The sequence below is a fragment of the Prionailurus bengalensis genome, chromosome C1 (genome assembly GCF_016509475.1).
Source record: "Prionailurus bengalensis isolate Pbe53 chromosome C1, Fcat_Pben_1.1_paternal_pri, whole genome shotgun sequence".
NCBI classification, from domain to species: domain Eukaryota; kingdom Metazoa; phylum Chordata; class Mammalia; order Carnivora; family Felidae; genus Prionailurus; species Prionailurus bengalensis.
In genome coordinates this window covers 160,275,884-160,298,658 of record NC_057345.1, presented here as the reverse complement: position 1 = coordinate 160,298,658, position 22,775 = coordinate 160,275,884, and the positions used below count along the sequence as shown (strand labels likewise).

At 37.7% G+C, this 22,775-nt stretch overlaps 1 protein-coding gene across 4 annotated transcripts in view; it reads right to left on the bottom strand.

The window, feature by feature from the left end:
- ERICH2 (glutamate rich 2) overlaps nt 1-18,491 on the bottom strand; it is a 37,769-nt gene extending 19,278 nt beyond the window's left edge. The window contains exons 1-8 of one of the 4 annotated variants that reach the window (XM_043577012.1): nt 18,370-18,491; nt 17,677-18,250; nt 17,517-17,562; nt 9,843-9,891; nt 9,573-9,609; nt 6,847-6,942; nt 4,622-4,770; nt 1,110-1,297 (exon numbers count right to left, since the gene is read on the bottom strand). In XM_043577012.1, the coding sequence (XP_043432947.1) occupies nt 1,110-1,297; nt 4,622-4,770; nt 6,847-6,942; nt 9,573-9,609; nt 9,843-9,891; nt 17,517-17,562; nt 17,677-18,242 (1,131 nt within the window). In that variant the 5' untranslated portion in view covers nt 18,243-18,250; nt 18,370-18,491. Of the gene's footprint in view, nt 1-1,109; nt 1,298-4,012; nt 4,127-4,621; nt 4,771-6,846; nt 6,943-9,572; nt 9,610-9,842; nt 9,892-17,516; nt 17,563-17,676; nt 18,251-18,369 lie in introns of those variants that run through there. The other 3 variants (XM_043577013.1, XM_043577014.1, XM_043577015.1) reach the window with 3 other exon arrangements.
- Between the last annotated feature and the right edge of the window lie 4,284 nt (nt 18,492-22,775).

Here is a 22,775-nt window from a genome sequence, read left to right as displayed (position 1 = left end):
CCCCACCCCCTCTCATGTTCTCTCTCTCTCTCTCAAAAATAAACATTAAAAAGGTTTTTTTAATGAAGATACTAAGACTTTTTCAGATAAAAGCTGAGAGTATTCACTGCTCACAGAACTACATTATACAAAAGAAACCATAAGAAGTTTTTCAGGTAAAAGGAAAATAGTATCGGGTGGAAATTGGGTTCTACACAAAGCTATAAAGAACACCAGAAATGTGTTCCAAAAAAGATATTTTCCCATTAAAAAAAATTTTTTTAAGAGGATTGACCATTTAAAATAAAGATAGTAACAATGTATTATAGGGCTTATAATATACATGGAAGTAAAATGCATGACAATAAGAAGGGGAAAATTAAAATATATTGTTATAAAGTTCTTACAATATACATGAAGATGTATAATATTGACTAAAGGTAGACTGTGATACCACAACTGGGGTAAAATTGCTTTTTTCTACATAGAATTATCAGTAAACGTTTATGTACAACTTTTGCATGTGATGTTTCAGGCTTCAGTGCCTTTGCACATGTTTCCTATGCCAAAAATGCCATCTCTACTTGTTTACTTGATGCATTCCTGAGCTTCCCTCTTCCTTCACGTTTCTAAAACTCCAATGACTATTCTTCTCAAAATCTTTCCTTTATCTCATTCCTTCTACTTCTACTCTCAGTCACTTAATCCTCCCTATTCCCTGAGAACTTCACAGATTCTTCTACTAGCACAGATTTCATTTTATTATAAATTGTACTATACACATTATACCTGTTAGTTTTCAAGGGTAAAGACATATCTTTCTTATCTATCTCTAAATATCCCCAATAACTAGCATGGTGCCCAGTTGTGTAGAAAGCATCCCTTAAAGCAGTCCTTGCAGAGTTTTGTACCCAAACTTTTATTCCTGTTTCTGCCTTGGGCAGAATAAGTCACTTCCAGAATCTTCTCTCACCTCTCACTTCATGAAGGTAGCAAGAGAGATGAGTAGCTAGGTAAGCATCTGTATAGGGGCAAGGATATTTTTACTATTTTTTCAATCTTCAAGACTATACACTACTTATTTTAATATTTTTAACTTTCTTACATTATAATGCACAAGTTAAACTTACTTCTGCCATTAACTCTAATGGAGCATGAGTATCCTTATTAGGGTGACTGTCTTCATCATTGTCATCATCACTGGTATCATCTTCACCATCATCATCTGTCGATTCAGATAACTTATCATCAATACCCTGAAGGCAACGTTTGTTATTTTTCTCCTGCTCTTGAAGGACTGCATCTTTGCCCACTTGACCTAAAATAGAATATGCATATTTTTTTAATTTAAATTAAAATTTTTATTTTAGAGAGAGAGAGACAGAGAGAGAGAACATGCAAACCAGGGAGAGGGGCAAAGGGAGAGAAAGGGAGAGACAGAGACAGAGACAGAGAGAGACACAGAGAGAGAGACAAAGAGAGAATCTTAAGCAGGCTCCATGCTCAGCACAGAGTCCACTACAGGTCTAGATCCCGTGACCCTGGGATCATGACCCGAGCCAAAATCAAGAGTCAGACACTCTACCCAGGCGCCCCAGAATATGCATAATTTAATCAATACTGAAAAGTTCAAAAATTAAAAATGGTTACTCCTAAATTAAGATGTATATATACTATATGGCTCCCTGTTCTGGGGTTTATTTTTTTCATGACTAAACAGCACTGCAATGAACTTACCTGATTTAAAAAAAAAAAAAAAAGTAATACAACTACCAAGAGGGAAAAAAACAAACCCAAAACACTAAACTAATCTTAGTGTTGTTTGGCGCTTAAAATTTTAATAGTAAATGGAAAACAGTTTTGTTTATATAAAATATGATTTCAAGAAAAAAAAAAGAAACGAATACTATTCTATCTCCAGAAATATATTTCCTAAATTGTTCTTATAGGAAGGTAAATATGAAATAAAGAGCCTGGAGAGTAAAAGTAAGACTGGAGAGGCTGAAAAGAAAATAGTTCTTCTCAGGCAGGTCATGTCACTGCTTGGATACTTGAGAACAAAGTTCTTTCTCTCTCAACACACACACACACACACACACACACACACACACACGCAAATTAGAAAAGAGACATGTGGGGGCACCTGGGTGGCTCAGTTGTTAAGCAGCCGACTTCGGCTCAGGTCATGATCTCACGGTCCGTGATTTCGAGCCCCGCGTCGGGCTCTGTGCTGACAGCTCAGAGCCTGGAGCCCGTTTCAGATTCTGTGTCTCCCTCTCTCTCTGCCCCTCCCCTGTTCATGCTCTGTCTCTCTCTGTCTCAAAAATAAATAAACGTTAAAAAAAAAATTTTTTTTTTAAAGAAAAGAGACATGTGAAGTATTCTAGCTATAACCAGAAGTTACATAACATTAGTAATGATTTTTCTAATGTCAAAACACAATAGTTATGGTGAAATGCAGATGACTGAAAAATAAAAATAAGCACTAATAACTACCCATTCAGTGCCCAGCACTATGTAGAGTCCCAGGAACACAAAAATGACAGTTCTTGACCTCAGGGTACTCATTCACACTCTAATTGGGGAGTCAGAAACATAATGGATAGTGATAAAGCAGTATGGAAGTCCGGTGATAAAAACGTGTGGAATAAACAAAAGAACAAAGGAAGGCCCCATGCCAACCTGGAGAGTGGTCAGGAGTTGCCCAGTCTGAGTGGATCAGTTTTTCTAAGGAGAGGAAACAGCATGAACCAACACAGAAACAAGAACGTGCCTCAAAGCACTTTGACACTTCTTAGGAGTCAAGGTTGAGACTAAAATGGTGACAGATGTGGCTGGAGGGGTAGGTAGATAATGGAATCTTATGGGCCAGGAGCCTTGGAATTAGGACTATACCCTAAAAGTAAACCCTACTAATGATGGATTTTAAGTACGAAAACAAGTATGGTCAAATCTGCATTTCTGGAGGAACACTTGGTCAGGACGGTGGAAAGTACATTTGAGGGGAGACCAAAAAACAAAAAGAGCAAGGAGAGAGGTTAGGGGTCTCTTTTAAAAGTCTAGGTGAGAAATATGACTAATATGAACTGGTAAAAAAGGGATGGAGAGGGGGGAAGTAGATTAGAGAAATATTTAAGAAGTAAAGTCTCTATGACACAATCTACTGGAACATTTTCCAACAGTTCAATTCTTATGTTATCTGCATCTATTTTTGCCATATGAGTATCACCTATACTAATTACTCAGTATTTTTCTTTGAATCTACTTTTTTAACATATAAGTTTTATCAGATCACAAATATTACCATCCATGAAGCTGATGGATATACAAATAAAAATAACATATAATAATCCCAACAAACATTATAAGTCATTACTCTTTTGAACATTAGATATATTAACTCATTTGATCCTCTCAACATCTCAATGAGGTGTGTACTATTTTCACTCTGTTCTTAGATGAAACAGAGAGACCGAGAGGTTAAATAACCCACCCAACTTCATGCCACTAATTAAGTGGTGGATCTGGGAGTCAGTTTGGCTCCAGAATCCATATTCATGACCATGTCTTACCTTTTTCTAACATACATTGAAATATATTATCATTAAACTAATTTTTAAAAAAAGTTACTATGTGTTTCCTAAAATTATCTCTTTGGGAAATACTACTGAGTGAGCTTGTCAACTGCTCTGGCTCTACCAAGGTCTTTCACAGTTTCAACCTGAACTTGTGTGAAACCTTGCCTTCTTGTAAGATTTTGAGTGTCTGGAAGTCTTGTGAGATGCCTTCTTGGACGGGAGTTTGGCCATTAGCTACTCCAAATCATGTAGAAACACTCGTGTCGGAAATAAAATGAAGAAATCAAGGAGATCTCAAGAGACAATAATGTTAGGAAAACGCAGGCCAAAAAAACAAAAAGCTGATAAAACTCCAGACTCCACAGCAAACACCTGCCTAAACCAAAAAATGCTACCCTGAAAACAGGTACCAGTCCTTCCAAGAGTAGGATGGCTGGGCTCTTCAGGACATCTACCTGCTTCTGTTTCATTAATAGTCTCCATCAGCTCACAGCCACCCTGATCTTCCAGTGGGTACCCGGTCTGTTCAAGACTCATCATGCTGATGTCATCAGGGTAAGGTCATAATAGGGAATTAAAGACTTCATGGGATGTCACAGGAACCGTCTCATTCAATTTACTAACACTGAGCCATTCATTTACATTATAGCACCTACCACAACCTGTCATTGTCTTATTTTTCTGTTTATTATTTATATTTAATAGTTGACTATCTCCCACTAGAATGTGGACTCCATAAAGGCAAGGATGTTTCCTATTTGCCAACTATTGTATCCACAGCTTCTAAAACAGTCATGGTACTCAATAAACCATTGTTGAATGAATGGAAGTTAATGCTTTCATTGGTATTTTAATCCATTCTAAAATGCCTCATCATTACCATTTTATATAATGTATAGCATGGATGCCATCCTCGCATATCAGAATCATCTGAAACATGAATTTCAAAAATTATAGTACAGGTTCCTTTGATTTGCTCCAGACCTACAGAGTTGTCAGAATACCAAAGGTCATGGAAGAGGGCTCAAAGAGAAGCTACATTTACTCACATAAAAGATTATTACCTATGCTTTCTTTTAAGAAGGAAGATGACCATAGCTTAGACTGTAGATTTGTTTCTGTATCTTTATTTTCAATACTCTTTGAAGATGCTCTATTTTCAGTATTCCTTAAAGAGGCTGTATTTTCAATATTTTTTGAAGAGACTTCCTTCCTAAATGTTAAAATAAATAGTGAAAAAATACTTTCCTAGGTCACGGTTCTGTTTAAAGCCTCATATGGGTTCATATCCATATGCACGCATGTGCTTACACACACACACACACACACACACACACACACAATACAAACACAATATATCAATAATAAACTAAATAGCTAAAATGTAATATCTTCTTTGTGGGAAAGCATTAAAAATAATTTTTACTGATAATTATAATTTTATTTCTATCTGGCATCTGTCATTGTGTAATGATTCTTAAAATCTTTTCAGAATTCTTTAACGTAGAGCATACAAGCACTCAATTATATGAATGTCTTTGGCACATCACTGCAACACATTGGAGTAAAACTAGGAACACTAGCCTTGAGTTTTTTTCTAGGTTATCAATCAATTCTTACCACTGCTAAATGCTACACTCAGAGAGAGAGTCCAACACTAAGATCAACCCTTGGTCACAACATAAAGTAGCCTGCCTTTCCATTAAGTAGCTGAAATAAAAGTGGGTTAATTTTCCCTTTCAGCCTTTCAGCCTGAAACTTCATGTCAAGAATAATGCATCAAAACAGAGGATTCTTGTGTGGTGCACTCTGTTTACAAAGATAGGTACTCATGCTGGTGGAAAAGGAATCCCAAGTCTGTTTTCTGAGGTCTTAAGATTCTTTTTAATATGTCTCCTTTACCAAGTGAAAAGAAAAGTCAACTTCTGCTTTGCAGGTCAAGATATAAAAAGATGTAAAGTAGTTTCCCCCCAAAGTTATTGACATGTGAATCCAGAACGTGAGTACAGTTAAGTCAGTGATCTTGTACAGTGATTTAGCAAACAGGCTGGACAGCTTGATCATTCCTGATATTAATTCCTGATATTCTTAACACTGAGAGGGAATAGAATCTTGGCTTCCTCAGTATATGCTTCTAAAGCAAAACCACTGTCTGGTAATGAAAAACGCAAAGTTGATTTACATTTGGTCTGCCTCTGCCCTCCTTGATTTTCTAATTGTGAAAGAAAGCATCCAAGAAGAAACTCTACATATAAAAATTTGAGAAATCAGTTAAGTATTTAATTTCTAGCCTGGTGAGATTCCCATTATGCCAAAGGTTGCTACAAGTGATTACTAGAATTTATATGCTCTAATATCTAATCTAAATAAGAGAGCTTTACTGCCTCCCTGCTCTCCGCGAATTAGTGTTTCATTGAATCTAAGATACCATGTATTTATTAGAAGACATACTGTTACTTAAAAAGAAAAAGCACTGCCAAGTTTAAGTGTAAGATGTAATCAATTTTAAGAGATGTTAAAATGTGAAGAAAATATGTATGCTTTAGAGTCTATGATACATGTTACTTGCATATTCACTAAGTTATATCCCTAAGGAAGGGAATTTATCTGGTATAGTTCTGGGCATTTAAGTAATTGGAAATACCTCTAATACCCTTAGTGACACAACATGGAGGAAGCCAACATGCTCAACGGCCTGATATTAAATGGGATATTACTATTTGGAAGCAGTGAACATGCCATAAAAATACACATGAGAATTGACAAAAATCATTTTAACAGTAAAATATGAATTCCCTTTCTGCTCACCTTCTGTAGTCTTTCTCATATGTAGTTTCAAAGAATCAAAGGCCCAAAGTCCAATGTCTTTTTCAACTTAATCTTTTGATTTCCATTTGAGAAAGTGACATTATTGGTAATAATGCCTCTAACCACTTAAGAAAAATAGATAACTAGTATACTCTAAAAGATTTGTTTTCTTTAATTCAAATACAGTTACAGTTGAAGAAAAATTCAAATTTTTACTTTATCTAATATCCTTTGGAAATGGAAGGTATTTAATTTAGTTTCTACTTAGGTTAGAGAGTTAGTCAAGTAAGACACTGAAATATTTATGCTGGAAGGTAGATAACCTAGATTTTAGTATGTTAAGAGTTTGGGGCATATTTATGAAATGGTCCCAAATTTCTATTGGAATAATTTTTTCAGTAAGTTTACGTTTTAAACTTTGTTTTAAAATTATTTATAGTTGTCAAACATGGGCCTAAAACCATAATTGATTAAAACTTACTTTTCTGAGATCGTCCTAGCTACATTTAGAGAGACTTGTGTTGGCGAGGTACAAAGTTTGCTTGCCAATCTTGGTCTGCGTCCAAAGAGGCATTTACTTAAAGTATAAAAATAGAAATAAGAAAATAACTTGTCATTCATTTTAGGAGGGATAAAACATGCGATTATGGAAAACCTACAGACACAACTTTTTAACCTCAGAGAATTGAATGCTATGCTATGGATTTATTTCAGCCATTTCCCCTCACATCTTTTTTTTTTTTTTTTTTTTTTTTTTTGAGAGAGAGAGAGAGAGAGAGAGAGAGCGAGCAGGGGAGGGGCAGAGAAAGAGGGAGAGAGAATTTTAAGCAGGCTCTACACTCGGCATGGAGCCTGACACGGGGCTCAATCCTACCACCCTGGGATCATGGCCTGAACAGAAATCAAGAGTTAGATGCTCAACTGATTGAGCCACCCAGGTGCCACCCCTCCCCCACATCTTTAATCTTGACTCAAAGCCCAACAGATCAAAGGTTCAAGATCTATAAAATTTCGTCTAGCATTAAAGATATATTTTATTTTTATTGCTGAAAATGGCTAATTAAGTTCAATTTGTTGAGTAGACAAAATCTTTCACACACGGGATCCATGGGGAAAAGAGGAAATAATAAATATGGGCTTTGCGTGCAGAGAAGTTTGAAACTCCTGGAAAGACATCTATATGGAGAAAATTCATCAACTTTGCAGGTCACACTGTTCCTCAAGCAGAGGTCCACTATGATTTTCCTTTTTCCTACTTGATCATATTTTTCCAGGACTGGTGGCCCTGTCTACCTTAAACTCTGGGTAAGGTACATAGGTAACAAAGCCACACACCTGTGAATCTCACTGGCTACACTAACCATTTTCTTCCTCCTCCCTCACTCCAAACAACAATCAAACCAAACCTAAACTCTCCTCTGCACGTGAAAAAGGGATCATTTTGTCCTTGCAAAAATTAGTTTGACACGCAGATACAATTATTCATGAGATCAAGAGAACAAGTAATCACTCTGCTTTTCTATTTTTGGCCCAGGCCGCATTTGATTTATCCCTGGGGTTTAACTCAGGATGTGAATTGCCCCTTGCTCCAGTTCCAATGCTGCTGACTTATCACAGTCTATGAACATCAGTATTCACAGATACAATAGTAATTTTATTTTCATTAATGACCTACTATTATTATTGAAGTTATATCATATTTCCCTCAAAGACTTAAAATTTTCTTACATTTTAAAATTTAAATATGTTTCAACCATGTAACAGGATATAGATACTGACATGTAGATACTAAATATAGATATTTACATGTAGATTAATACATTTACATGCAGACTGATATATGTAATGGGGCATTTATTTTTTCTGGTTGTCTATAACACTTAATCTGAAATAAACATAGATTCTCTGTCTTTGATGTGTTATACATTCTTTCTCTTAAAAATTATTTTTTATTGTTTATTTTCAGAGAGTGAGAGAGAGTGGGAGAGGGTCAGTGAGAGAGGGGGAGAGAGAAAATCTCTGCGCTGATAGCAGGCTACTGACGTGGACTTGAAGTCACAAACCATGAGATCATGACCTGAGCCAAAATCAAGAGTCAGACACTTAACTGAATGAGCCACCCAGGTACCCCCATTCTTTCTTTTTAAGATAAACACATGTATTTAATATATAATTTGCAACAAAAGCCAAGGTGAACTATAATTTTCATTTTGAGCTTTGACAATATAAAAATTAAAATATATATTTCATAAGGTAAAAAAATTTCCAGCCAATTATACTAAAAATAAACCAAATAATATCAGTTTGGCACCACTCTACCGATCTGTTAATAATTGATATCTATGAATCTGTTTTACGATCAACATTCAAAGTGTCATTTTTCATGGAATAAAAAATAGGATTTTTTTTCAGGAGGTAGGAGATGATCATAATAGGAAGGGCTTTGAAGAATTATCAGAATCAGTGCCTTGAACAAAGCAAGTACTGAATATTTAGCTACTATACTGAAATTGAACCATGATTCTTTTTTAAAAAAAATTTTTTTTTCCCAACGTTTATTTATTTTTGGGACAGAGAGAGACAAAGCATGAACGGGGGAGGGGCAGAGAGAGAGGGAGACACAGAATCGGAAGCAGGCTCCAGGCTCTGAGCGGTCAGCCCAGAGCCCGACGCGGGGCTCGAACTCACGGACCGCGAGATTGTGACCTGGCTGAAGTCGGACGCTTAACCGACTGCGCCACCCAGGCGCCCCGAACCATGATTCTTTTTAACACCAGTCCCTTCAACTAATTAGGGCGATTAGTTTCCCTTATTTAGTAGTAATGATTCATCTCATAGTAAATAAAGAATCTTTAAAGTAAATATTAATTTAAAGGGATATTCTGAAAGAAATAAGCAAGTACCAAGAAGAAATAGGAATGAGCAATGAAAGTTGTATAAGTAAAATACCGATTACTTGGTATTTAAGCATTTAAAAAGTGGAAGTGAATATTATTTATACCTCTAGACTTTTATCAAAAATCATTTTTCATTTTAAATGCCCTTTTATCTAAAGTAACAACTGCTTTGACTGAAGCAAAAATTAAAGTGCTAATCCATGCATTTCTGGCCTTTCAAATTTAATTGGGTGACAAATGATTGCATTATCTAGTTCTAATTGCTTAAAAGGCATGTGATAGATCAGCTGCACAACCGGAGACATCTTACTCTGACATTGCTTCATTTGGTTCAAGCATCACTTTTGCTGAAAGAGAAGAAAAGAAAAACACAACTCAGTATTTTATCTGTAGTAATGTTCCTAACAGGAATTCCTGATTGGTAAATATACTTAAGCAGTTTTTGAATGACAGGCAATATACTAAAGGATTTAATTGTTAAGATTTCAATCACATTCAATCGCTCCAGTAGACTATCTTCTTAATATTTAGGACAAAATGGTGATGAAACATATTTTTTTTTAAGTAATAAATCATTTACCCTTTGGATCAAACACTAGCATTCTGCCATTCTGTCTATATTTTAGTACCTAAAATAGAAGCAGAAATTAAAACTAGCATTATCATCATTATTTTCATTTGAGGTATTTGAAATAATTTATGTAGACTTTATATAAACATTTCTATTATCTATGGTAAAATGTAATTTTACACTGAAGTCAATTATTCAAAAACTATATAAACTGATGGTAAAAGAGATCTAATATCCTAAAAAATAGTTTATATATGATCTTATCTTTACAGCATCTGTCTTGATAATTCCTGCAAAAAAAAAACCCCCAAAATATTAAAACTTCCTAAGTCTTTAAACACTATACAAATTTAGATTATAAATAAAACAATGCAGAATTATGTCAGAAGGGTATTAAATACTGTGTGTGTGTGTGTGTGTGTGTGTGTGTGTGTGTGTGTGTGAATTCATTTAGCAGTGTTACTTCCATCTTAACTGAAAAACCTCTTTCTTTTGGATTATGAAATTGGGTTAAAAAAAAGTCTAGAGAAATTAACCCTTCCCCTTCTCCCCATTTCATCTTGGAGTTTATGTAAAAAGAGCTACAGGAATAATATTGCACGTTAGACAACTGATGTATTAAATAAATCTCTAATTCTGTTACTGTTTTGGTTTTACATAACTTGGACTCTAGATCCAGATCCAAATACAATCAAGAGCAGGTTAAGGACTCCCTTTTCCTACTGAGCTGACCCTAAAAATCACAAATTCAGCTTGGCTCATGTTTACAACACCACTTTTCTCCCCTACTTTAACAAAATAAAACAATATATAAACCAAACTATCTGCCACATTCCAATTCATCTGTGTTATGAAAAACGCCTTCATAGAGTGTATTTAAGCCAGAATAAGAAATTTTTCCATGGTATTTGAAGATAAGAGTATTTTAAATAAAATATTATTTCAACAAATACATTTAGAAATTAACCTTTGATTTTATCCGAAAAGATACATTTTAAAATACAATTCTTACCTTTTAAGTTCCCCTATGTATTTATTAGTACTTAGGTTTTCTCTGTTAATGTTTAGCTTTCTTAGGTTACCCTAAATAAATTTTCCTATAACTTAGCCCTTTACATATTTGAATAAATTTAATTTTGACTGTAAAGAGAAAAACCAACTTTTAAGGGTTTTGTTTTTGCTTTAAGTATGAGAGAGGGGACACTTAAATTTTTCATAAATAACAATTCACTTGCCCTCTCCTTCCCCAACACTTGTTGTCCCTACATCCCAAGCAAGACTTGAAAAAATTGGTAGTAGTAGTATCCACTAAGGATTTCTGGAATACAAAATTCAGGGCCAAAACTGTGGACAACAAAAGAGAACTGCTATTTTATATTGAGTTTTTCTCTTTATAAATCTGTCCGCCTCAAAATAATTTTCACTCTGTGCTGATTTGCACTCTGGAATAAAGCATTAGTACATAAACTTTTGCCTCAGGCTTTGTTTTCTGGGGAATTCTGATCAAGTCACACATTGTATATATATTATCCACCTGATTATCCCTCTGAGAAACTTAAAGACAGCTAAAGTCTATCAGAAAAGCAAGGCATCTTTTTGGGAAAAAGAGTTGTAGAAGACCAAACTCTAGCATAAATGCCCTACTTCTCTAGGGCAATAGAGTTCAAAAGCTGAAACAATGCAATAAGGAACCAAGTAAGGCCTTCGCAAAAGAAATCCAAGATGTTCTGTCCAGAGAAGTACTTTCTATTGATTTCCACAATCCTGTGGAAACCCATATATCTGGATAGACATCTTCTTTACATTCACAGCCTTTCTCTCCAGATTGCTACATTCTACTCTTTACCTGAATGAAACATCAGTGCATACAATTCTCCCCTTTTCACCTGGTAAAAGAAAAACTTAGGATGCGCAGATCCCAGCCCTTGATGGAAACCCAGGCTCTGCTAGGTCTGATCATTATCTAGGAAATGTCCATTTAATTTCCTTTCATAAAATTGAACTCTATGGGGTGGAGGGCAGTACAGAGTAATAGTTGAGAGTTGGGGTTCTTTAGTGAAAGAGACTGGATTCACAGCCCAGTTCTACCACTTCTCATGTAAGCTTTCAGTAGGTTACTTAATTTCTTTAGGCCTCGGTTCCTCCATCTGTAAAATAGGAATCACAGTGGTGCCAACTTCATTGGACCACTGTATAGATTTAATAGGATTATTTGGTAAAGTGTTTAGCATAGCACCTGGCACATAGGAGGGATGCTGTACAAACAACTTGATGTTTTATCTAAAGGAAAAACTGCAAAGATGTCCTATGGGGCTGGTTAAGATTGCTTAGGGAAACAAAGAGAAGGTTTTACTGTGATTGAGACAAGCAGACTAGCTCTGAGGACTTTTAATTAATTAATTTAAAAAAAATCACCAAAGCCTCAAAGTAATGATACTTGCTTAGAAAGATCACTGACTCCAGGGAAAAAGAGTCATTGAGAACACAGGTAGAGTTAAAGCAGTGGCTTAAACTGAGCTGAAAGAGGTCCAGCCATTGTAGAAATAGTATGTATTTTTCAAATAATAATTGGTATGCAAAAAGTATCTCTGAAAGGAAATGCTTTCAGAAAAGAAACACAATATGGCTGACTCTGAGGAGGAAAGAGAGATGGTTGCAGGACTGGGGTGGGAGGGAGATTTTTACTTTATGCCCATTTGTATCTCTTGAACTTTGAACAAAATAAACATATATCTATTTTTTAAAAAGCAATTCAAAAAATTTACACCATTTTTACCTCTGTTTATCCACCTCTTACAGGCATATAAGCTGTATGTCACCCTTGTGCCACTTCAATTCTCTTCTCCACCCAGTGGTCCCTAGTCAAATTGAGGTCATAATATCCAGAAAGAATGGTACATACATGCACACTTTATATATTCATTTCTATTGCATATGGTTAATGTTAACATCACAACATTCAGTTAATTAGCCTTTGAGTCTTTACCAAGTATACCCTCTGGCTTTTGGAACATGGGCAGACTCTTCTGATGTCTTTCAATAGTCCCAGTGGTAAAGAGAACAACACAGTTATGACAGTTCCCAATTTCCATGTCTATTTCATGTCCCAATATTCAATGTCTATTTATAATAAATATTTGCTGAATACCTACTGCGTGTCTTAGCACAAACATGTCTGTGATAAGCTCTGGGAATACAAGAGAAGCTAAGAGAAGCTCAGAATTGTATAGGGGAAACAAGTACTAAGTTTTCTATATATAGGACAGACCAAGATTCAAAGTACTGAATTAAATGCTTCCCGCTAAGGTAATTTTCCATATTGCCCAAACAGGATCAATCAAATCCCTTCTTTTGAGCTCACAGATGGGAAGTTACCCAAGGAGAGTCAGCAGGCAATGGAGACAGAATTGGAAAGACAAAGAAGAGAGAGTCAACAGAACTGTCAGTCAACAGAACTGTACCCGAACAACTTTCCAGTTCCAGAATCCAGTTCTGAGGAATGTCCTCCAGGTTTGCTATATTCCCCCAGGTATCATGATTTCTACCAGCATCCCTAGAATATGGTATTGTACTACCTGCTACGGGAAGCAAGAGTCAGGCTTCACAATGAATGTGACATTTCGTTAGTCAAGTAGGCAGTAAACAGAAGGGGAAGAATAGTCAAGCAGTGTCTTAGAAAATGGAAACAGATGAAGTTGGATATATATGTGGGAGCAAACTTTAAAAGTCATTAATTACCATGTACTAAGGATTTGGGGTTTTAATCAGTAGGCAATGGAAAGCAAACAAAAGCTTTGAAGCATCATCATATGACTAGAACTATCTTAGAAAAGAAATTCTGTGGAGGGTAAACTTGAGAGAGAAGGAGGTGGGGGAAACCATTTAAAAGGCTACTGAGGGGCGCCTGGGTGGCGCAGTCGGTTAAGCGTTCGACTTCAGCCAGGTCACGATCTCGCGGTCCGTGAGTTCAAGCCCCGCGTCAGGCTCTGGGCTGATGGCTCAGAGCCTGGAGCCTGTTTCCAATTCTGTGTCTCCCTCTCTCTCTGCCCCTCCCCCATTCATGCTCTGTCTCTCTCTGTCCCAAAAATAAATAAACGTTGAAAAAAAATTAATTAAAAAAGGCTACTGAAATCATTTAGAGAAGGGGCTGGCAAACTACAGCCCTTGGGCCAAATATGACTCATTGCCTACTTTTATAAATGAAATTTTATTGGAACAGACATGCTTGTTTGTACAATATCAATGGCAGCTTTCAGGATATATTGGCAAGGTTGAATGGTTTCAACAAAGACTGTATGGCCCACAAAGCCTACAATACATATTATCTGGCCCTTTACAGAAGAAATTTGCCAAATCCTAGTTCAGAGGAAAAAAAGAGGATGTACAAAGCCAAAAGAGAGGTAAAACTGAGGGTCACTAGGCATAGAAGTGAGGGAGAAGAAAAGAAGTTGATGATTCTAGTATGGATAACTAGGATGTGGGTACCAGAGGAGAAACGTTCTGGGGAGGGGGAGTGGGGATAATGAGTTTATTTGGGGAAAATTCTGAGTTGGAGATGTCTGTAGGTCATCTAAAATCAAGTGGCGTTCCATTCTGTTAAAGAGAGTTAGAACTTAAGAGAAAAGATGATGTATGGGATAGCTGTGAAAAAGTGGGAATGGATGGTGTGGCCCATGTAGAATAAGGCTAGGCCAAGGATAGAATCCTGGGAAATACCAACATTTAAGAGGCAGGTGGGGGGTGCCGGGGTGGCTCAGTCAGTTAAGTGTCTAACTTCAGCTCAGATCATGATCTTACTGTTCGTGAGTTCAAGCCCCGCAGAGGGTTTTGTGCTGACAGCTCAGAGCCTGGAGCCTACTTTGGATTCTGTATCTCCCTCTCTCTCCACCTCTCCCCAACTCACACTCTGTCTCTCTCTCAAAAAAAAAAAAAAAAAAAATAATTAAAAAAATTTTTTAAAAAGAAAGAAAAAATACTGAATAATTAATATAGAAAGATGGGTAGTCAAAAGATGGCTAATCAAAAGATAAATGTACCCAGTTAAGTAAATATATAAAATGTACATGACAAAGTGATTTATAAAGACATAATTATGTGATTAGGTATGTTCGAAACTATTTATTTTGTAAATGAAAATGTATTTTAGGGGTCAGGGTGGGGGTCATCATGGGCTCATTTCTAAAAGAAAGGGCTTAGTTCTTGGCTTTTTAGCTGTATTGGTCTGGACTCTTGGTTGCAAGTTACAGAAACCATGTTCAAGTTAGCTTAGGCAAAAGAAGAAAAGTGTTGGCTCACAGAATCCAAGAGTTGAGTTAAATATCCAAGCTGTGTGGAAGTAGGAATTGTGGATACAGCTATGTTCAAGGAGGGGCATGGGGGGTTTTCCCTTGTTCATTTCAGCTTCTCCCTGCAGGTGAGCTCCCTGTCTCTCATGAATACAGATTTTCTACACATGGTACAACACACGAGTTTTATATGATATGATTGTAGCATTTATGGAAAAACGGACTCTCTCAATAAAAACTCCAGTCAAAGGCTCAGTTGGTTCAGCTAGTTTTTTGGACTAGCTGAAATGGAACTGAAAAACTCAAGCACCTCATAAACTGGTGCCCAAAGAATATTTGTTGAATAGGAAGGAACAAAGCAAAAGAAAAGAAAGTATTAAAGTAGAGCTTTGCGATCCAATATGGTAGCCACTAGACATATGTGGCTGTTGAACACCTGAAATGTGATTGGTTCAATTTAAGATATGTACACCAGGTTATAGACTTAGTGCTAAAAAAAAAAACAAAAAACCTTAAAACATCTCATTCCCTTACTCCTCCAGGTAAGTGTTCACTAACCAGCAGCCGATAGGGTGGGCCAAAAAGGTTTTATTTGGGTTCTGTAGGTTTCAAAAAACCTTTCACAAAATGAGTTATCAGCATTCAAAATTCACATTTCACAAAATTCTCATTTTAGGTTTCTCTTGTAATACTGGAATACACACATACACACACACACACACACACACACACACGCTTTCCTCCATTCCATTTGCGCAATTATCTTTTCCTTTTGGGCTATTTGTTTTTATAAGCCACCTAGAATTCTAATATGCAAAGGATAAATTAAGAAATAGATAGCCACATGCTCAGGCCCTGCTACTGTGATGGAGACAGCTGATATTAAGCACCATCCTCCATCCTAGAGGAGACTAGTACGGACACAATGGGATTCAAGGACAATCTTCATTGCATAGCTTCAAATGTATATAAAAATGGTTTTAATGATCATCTATCATTTACATTCATATTTAAAAGTGACTACGTACATATTTTATATCTTTCCTTTACAGCATAATGTAGAGCTCGGAGCCCAGACTCTGGAGTCGGATTGCTTATGCTCAAATCTCGGCAAATTGTGTGAACCTGAGCCAGTTCCTTAACCTCTCTAGGATTCACTTCCCTCAACTGTAAAATGAGGACTAAGTACTACCTGTCTCATAGAGTTATATGAGGATTAATATAAATAGCTTATAATAAATAATAGCACCTATCTCCTACTGTAATTATAACTACTACAACTCCTCCTCCTCCTATTACCATTATTACTACCTACCACCTAGCAAGGACAGCACTGAAGGTAAATTCGAAGAAAGCCAGTTCTAAGCGCTTTCAATTTGAGACTGGATTGAGCAAAGAAGGAGGAGAAAACATTGAACATTTAGCTCAAATGGTGGTGGTGAGGGGAGGGGGTAGGAAGCTCTGGAATTCTGTAGTGCAGTGGAATCCCTACAAAGGTGTTGGAATTCGCCTCTGTAAAAATCTTTCTTTTCTTGAGAGTAAAAAAAAAAATTAAGGTGGATTTGGGGATCACTGGATTCGGTTTTAAGAGAATGAAACAAAAGACACTTCCAGTGTCTTTTTCAGATTTATTTAACAAACAAACAAACAAACAAACAAACAAAAAACCAACTTCCAGGAGTCTCTTGGGGATGAGAACAAATTGGTGCAATTCACCTATGCCCTCTGGGAAGTCAAACAACAAATTTATAATTATTCCACGTGCTAATTTAAGTGCCATTGGGGCACAGTGCAGAGTAGTTTTCATAATCAAAGGCCACGCATCTTGATTTTGGAAATCTCAAGTCATTTCATTACCTCATAGAAGGCTGAAGACTGGACCTTAGAAGGGATTCACTGTCCAAGCCCCTCATTTACATAAGATGAAAACAAGGTCTAGGGAGGTTCAACAATTTGTCCAAATTCCAGAAGAATTTTTTATGGCCGGGCAAGTTGTGTCTAGTAATGACTCTTAAGTACAGTCAGTGAATGCTGGCTCCTACTGGTCATTAAGCTGTTTCCCAAATAAAAAGTAAAAAGAAAAAAACAAGTAAAAGAAAAAAAGGTGTTTTTTTTGTTTTTTTTTTTTAAGGGGGTGAGAGGCGCGAGGATCAAACGGAGTAGCTGGAAGTTCTGCGATGCAACAAGGCCATTTGCATGGTTTTTTTGGAGGGGAGGGGAGCAGTTGGTGCACGCGAATGGGCAGGTCAGAGAATGGTGGTGTAGACCGCCTGTTAGAACTGCCCAGTTATCATTCACACCCATGTAGACACAAATACTATATCTCTTCCTGAGTGCCGGACTACAGACAAAGGAGGAAGCCAAGTGCGAGGTGCCCCACCAGCCCCGCGGATCCTACCTTTTCGAGCGCCACCTCGGCAGCCGTGGAACCCCAGAGCCCGAACCTGGAGGGGGCAGAGAAGTTGACGTGTTCAGGCGCGGCGCCTGGGGGAGCGGGAGGCCAGGGCTGGTCGAGCTGCACGCGAGGGTGGGAAGAGGGCACTCGTGGTGCCTCTTACCTGCCCGTGGTTCCTTCACACCGCCCTTCCTCGGGGCGGATACAGAAGGCCAGCCCAGCTCGGGGTTCGCGCGGTGTTCTGAGCTGGGAGCTGTACACACGGCGTCGCCATGGAGACGAGACCCCGCGCGGCTGGAGCCCTGGCTGCGGCTCAGGGAAGCGGAAGGAGAGGGGCGAGGGCGGGACGAGGTGGGGGAGCCACTGAGGGCCAGGAAGGAGGCGGGCCGCACCTGGGGAGCTGTGGAGGGAGCGGGCCGGGGAAGGTGGGACAGGACGGGACCCCGCCAGGCCTGCGAGGCTAGGCTGAGGAAGCTGAGCCAGTCCAGGACAGGGTAGAGGGGCAGAGCGAACATAGGGCGGGGCTGAGGGGCAGGGCGGGGGCGGGACGTGGGCGGAGCAGGCTCTGGGAATCACAAAGGAGGCGGGGCGAGAAACCCGGGTTATGGAGAGCCCAGCGGTTGCGTCGCGCTGCGAATAAGATGCATGCAATCTCGAACACACGTCCGGACGTGCACTCGTTACTTTGAGAAGTGAAGAAAGGAGCGAGATTGGAATGTCGTTGTCCATAACTGAACCTATTCTTGGCGGGGAGAGGGAAAAGTGGGGGTGGGGATAAAAGAAGTCTTGAGTTGGGAGAAAGGGTTATCTCCAGATGTGGATGAACAAATGTCGCCTGCAGGATTTGGTCTCCAACCTGAGGTCGCCCAAGAAAATGAGTTTCCTGGGGGTCTTGATTCCCCAGAAATCAGATTCGAGTGATTAGAACAGAGACCCTCTTCTCACACCAGCGGAGGCCACGTCCTGGGATGTGAAATTGAGCTTGGCCAATGGGAGGTTTTACGGCTTAAATAACTGCTTTGGTCACAAAAGGGGGTGGGGGAGCATTTCTATTAGAAAATTCTAATTGTGCCTCAAGCTTGGCTTCCAGGAAGGAATTGGTTGCTTTTCTCCATTTGGGATCGGGAAGTCTCTAGGATCGATTTGTTGCTATGCGACAGGTTTTGAAGGATGACCGTTTTTTTTTGGAATCAAATCTGGATTCGAATTTCACTAAGTAGCCACAATATATGGAGTATAATCCCTATTTAACTTCTGGGGTTAGGTGCCTTCTTGGGAATGTGTACTTTGGTAGATGATACTGTGCTTCAAATAACAAAGTATATACTACTCTGACATGTAGAAGATGCTTTAAAAGCGGTAAATTTTATCGTCAATATCATAATAGAACCAGTTGAATGGACCATTTCAGGAACCAAGAATATATAGAGATTTGGTTATCTTTAAGTTATCCTAATCATCTGTCCACATTCAATATCCTTGGATTCCTAGATGGAGGGGAGGAGGCAAAGGAAAAAAGTCAGAATGTAAGTTTTTTGCTTGTTTTTTTTTTTTTTTAATAAAAAACTCAATGAGTCCCAGAAAAATGCATACCCAGTTTGATCCGGACATAGAAACCACTATCTCCACTTTTATAGGAACACCGTTACATAGCTGATGTCTTAAATTTGAAGACTTTTCATTCAATCAAGACAAAGGGAAATTCATTTTATTGTTCAATGCCTTTGAAACATTAGTTTTGATGAATTTGTTTAGTATTGATAAAAAAGTAACATCTGATTGGCTATTTCCATTATCCCACTCCAAAGAAATGTAAGGAAACCTCAAATTTAACTAATTAGACTTCCTCTTCCTACCCCTCTTTCCCTCAACAGAAGAGCTCAAGTCCATTTGTAGAATTCAGTGTTTTCAATATGTATTCTTCCCGAAAGAAGGGGCAAAAATGGTTTAATGACCTTGGTCGTTAAATTTTCTCCACGTGGGGGAGTGGTTAGACAGCTCTGGCTTCCACCTTCGGCCTGAAGGTCTTCAAGTGCAAAATGGGGATAATAACACTACTTGCCCTGGTAGCTCAGAATATGAAATGAGAGAAAAGTCCCTGATACAGTCTGGCACATGACAATTGATCAATAACTCTTAGCTATTATTACTTGTACTGTAATATTATATGTATGAATAAAAGTACCTATTTCCAGGATAGCTGTGAAATGATTAAAGATCATTTAGGTAAAGTGCCTGTTTGAGCCAATGATAGTTATCTTATTTCTCTCTGATGAAAAAACTATCACATTTCATCTTTGAGTAACTTTAGAAGTAATTCACCTCCCTTTATAACCTTTGTGCAAAAGTTATTATTGGTGTAATACTCAAAAGTAGAGCACAATTTAGTTCTGGCTCCTGAATTTAGGTCACTGAATAAATTACCCAAAGTATCTATGTAGTGAGGATTTGTTCTAACAAAGTGAAGGGGCAAAGCCAAGTACTCATACAGATACTGAATTACCCCATAACAACTATCTCTTATTAAACTCCATGGTTTTAATGGATAAATTTTTAATACAGATCTGAATGCTAGCAGAACATCATAAAAATGTTTAACATTTGGTGTTTTTTTGATTACGAAAAAGTAATACGTGTTCATGATAGAAAATTTGCAACATACAGAGAAACACAAAGAAAAAATAAAAACCATTTCAGTCAGTAACTTCTTTTTTCCTTCTAGTCTTTCCATGTGCATATATTTATAAAGTTTGTATTAAATGTTGTATACATCGTTAGCATCTCTTTTTGCTTAACATTCTCTCCAATGTCTTAACACTTCCCCAATGTCTTTAAAAAGTCTTCAAGGGGCGCCTGGGTGGCGCAGTCGGTTAAGCGTCCGACTTCAGCCAGGTCACGATCTCGCGGTCCGGGAGTTCGAGCCCCGCGTCAGGCTCTGGGCTGATGGCTTGGAGCCTGTTTCTGATTCTGTGTCTCCCTCTCTCTCTGCCCCTCTCTCGTTCAAGCTCTGTCTCTCTCTGTCCCAAAAATAAATAAACGTTGAAAAAAAAATTTTTTTAAGTCTTCAAAACATTGTTAATGGCCATATAATGTTATATAACATGTATAAACCACAATTTATTCATAATTTAGTCAATCAGTCTCCAATATGGAAATTTCCAACTTTTCTCCTGTAATTCTTTCTTTCAAGAACATTTATTGAGTGCTTACTGTATATTAGGCACTATCCAACCGTAAAACTAAAGTAGTGGGCAGTAATTATGAAAATAAGGTTTTGATGAACATCTTTGTAAGTAAATCTTTGATAGCATCTTTCATTCTTAGACTAAATTCCTAGGACGATGAAAACAGAACTTCAAAAAGCATTTTCCCAGCTTCAAAGGCAGACTTAAGAAATAAAATTCTGAACTGTAAAATATTAACTTTTTGGAAAATTACCAACAACAGAATTAATATTTATTTTGTGCAAAGTGTGAACTTACCCAGGAGATGCTTTCTCCTTAGTGAGTGTGAAACATCAAGGGTATTTGAAGTGTATTGACTTTGGCTTTTACCTCTAATTCTTTCCAGGATTTGCAGGTTTTCACAATAGGGTGAGATTGTTTGAAGTATATGCAAATTGCCCTACTCACAGTTAACCTGTTAACTATTTTATTTCCAGCTTTCCTCTTGTAAACATAAGGCTTTTCTACATTTCTTTCATTTACTTTCCTGTGTGAAACATTTTGTACCTTCACGCTTTTTAACCTGAAGGGAGATTTCTTTCTTCTAAACCCAAGTTATAGAATGTACTATATTGTAATATAAGACACTAGACCCAACACATCCCGTAGTTAATTTTGGTCAAGAAGCATCACATAAATTAACCAGTGTATTTAGGGCATTTCATAATACGGATTAAAAGCAATAACCACTCCCCAACACACATACACATACACACACACATAAACACACACATACACATCCCTTACTGTTCTCTGACAATTAAATGTTCATATGTAAGGTTGAACCACATGAAGTGACAATTTGTGGATTAAAAACGATCAAATAATGACCTTCATATGGCCATTGGTTCCATCTATGTAATATTTCATTAACTAGTTTATAATTTGTTCAGCTTTCTCCAAATATTGAGCTTCCTGGTTATCATACTGAGGATATCCTTTATTATTGCACAAGAATTGTGTTTATTTGACTTTTATAAATACTGGAATGTAGTCAGGAGAGTGCCATAAAATGTTTGTCTGTTATTGCAGAGACAGCAGAGGGAGCCTGGAGCCAAAACATTATTTTAGGCCTCATGTAAATGATGATTGTCTTCCGATTCTTGATGTGTGGATGAATTTAAATACTAGTATGTATATACATGAAAAAGCAATTTAAAAAAAAGTTGGTTGTACTTAATCACTTTTTTTAAAGTTTATTTATTTTGAGAAAGAGAGCAGGAGGGGCAGAGAGAAGGAAAGATAGAGAGTCCCAAGCAGGCTCTGCAAAGAGCTCGAACTCATGACATGAGCAGAAACCAAGAGGTGGACACTTAACTGAGTGAGCCGCCCAGGTGCCCCAATAACCACTTTAAAAGATGGGCAGGGGAAGGTTGGTTGCCGGTCAGGCTAGACCTCATCAGGGTTCACACTGGAATCCCATTGCTTTCTGCTCTGCTCTGAGTGATGCTGGAGCTTGCACACTGCCACCCTAACATATCTGTTCTCGACAATTTTTCCCTTTCAATCCATGATTAGATCACCCATGTCTGTGAGGATTATGTCATGATTATTTCATCAGAACCTGAAAATATGTTACCGTCTCCAACTGTATGTCTTAATTTAAAGTGATTGTAGTTTAGTTGATTGCTTCCTCCAGACATGTAAAAAGGCACTTTGATCCTGTCCTCAATCATATCCTTCTAGAAAGATTTCTAATAAATTACCAGTCCTTTTACAGAGCAGGACATTTCGTTAATGTCAATTAAAGGCATTGTCTCTTGCTGACCTATCCTCAACCATCTTTATCCTCTGTCCTATCTTTTTGTTAATTCTCTCCCCCATGGTGTTATAAAGGGGTCCCCAAGGTAGTTGGTGGTGTCACCACGATTCTTCACTGTAGATAGTCTAGGGACTCTTCCAAGTCCCCAAGGTAACATGACTCCTTAAATATAGAGATAAGATGGAGAAGAACTTCTCTATTGTAAAATCTAACAGAAATACACAGAACATAGGTAGAATCAGTTTGCTCTGGCAAGGTGTTCTAAGGGGAGAGGTG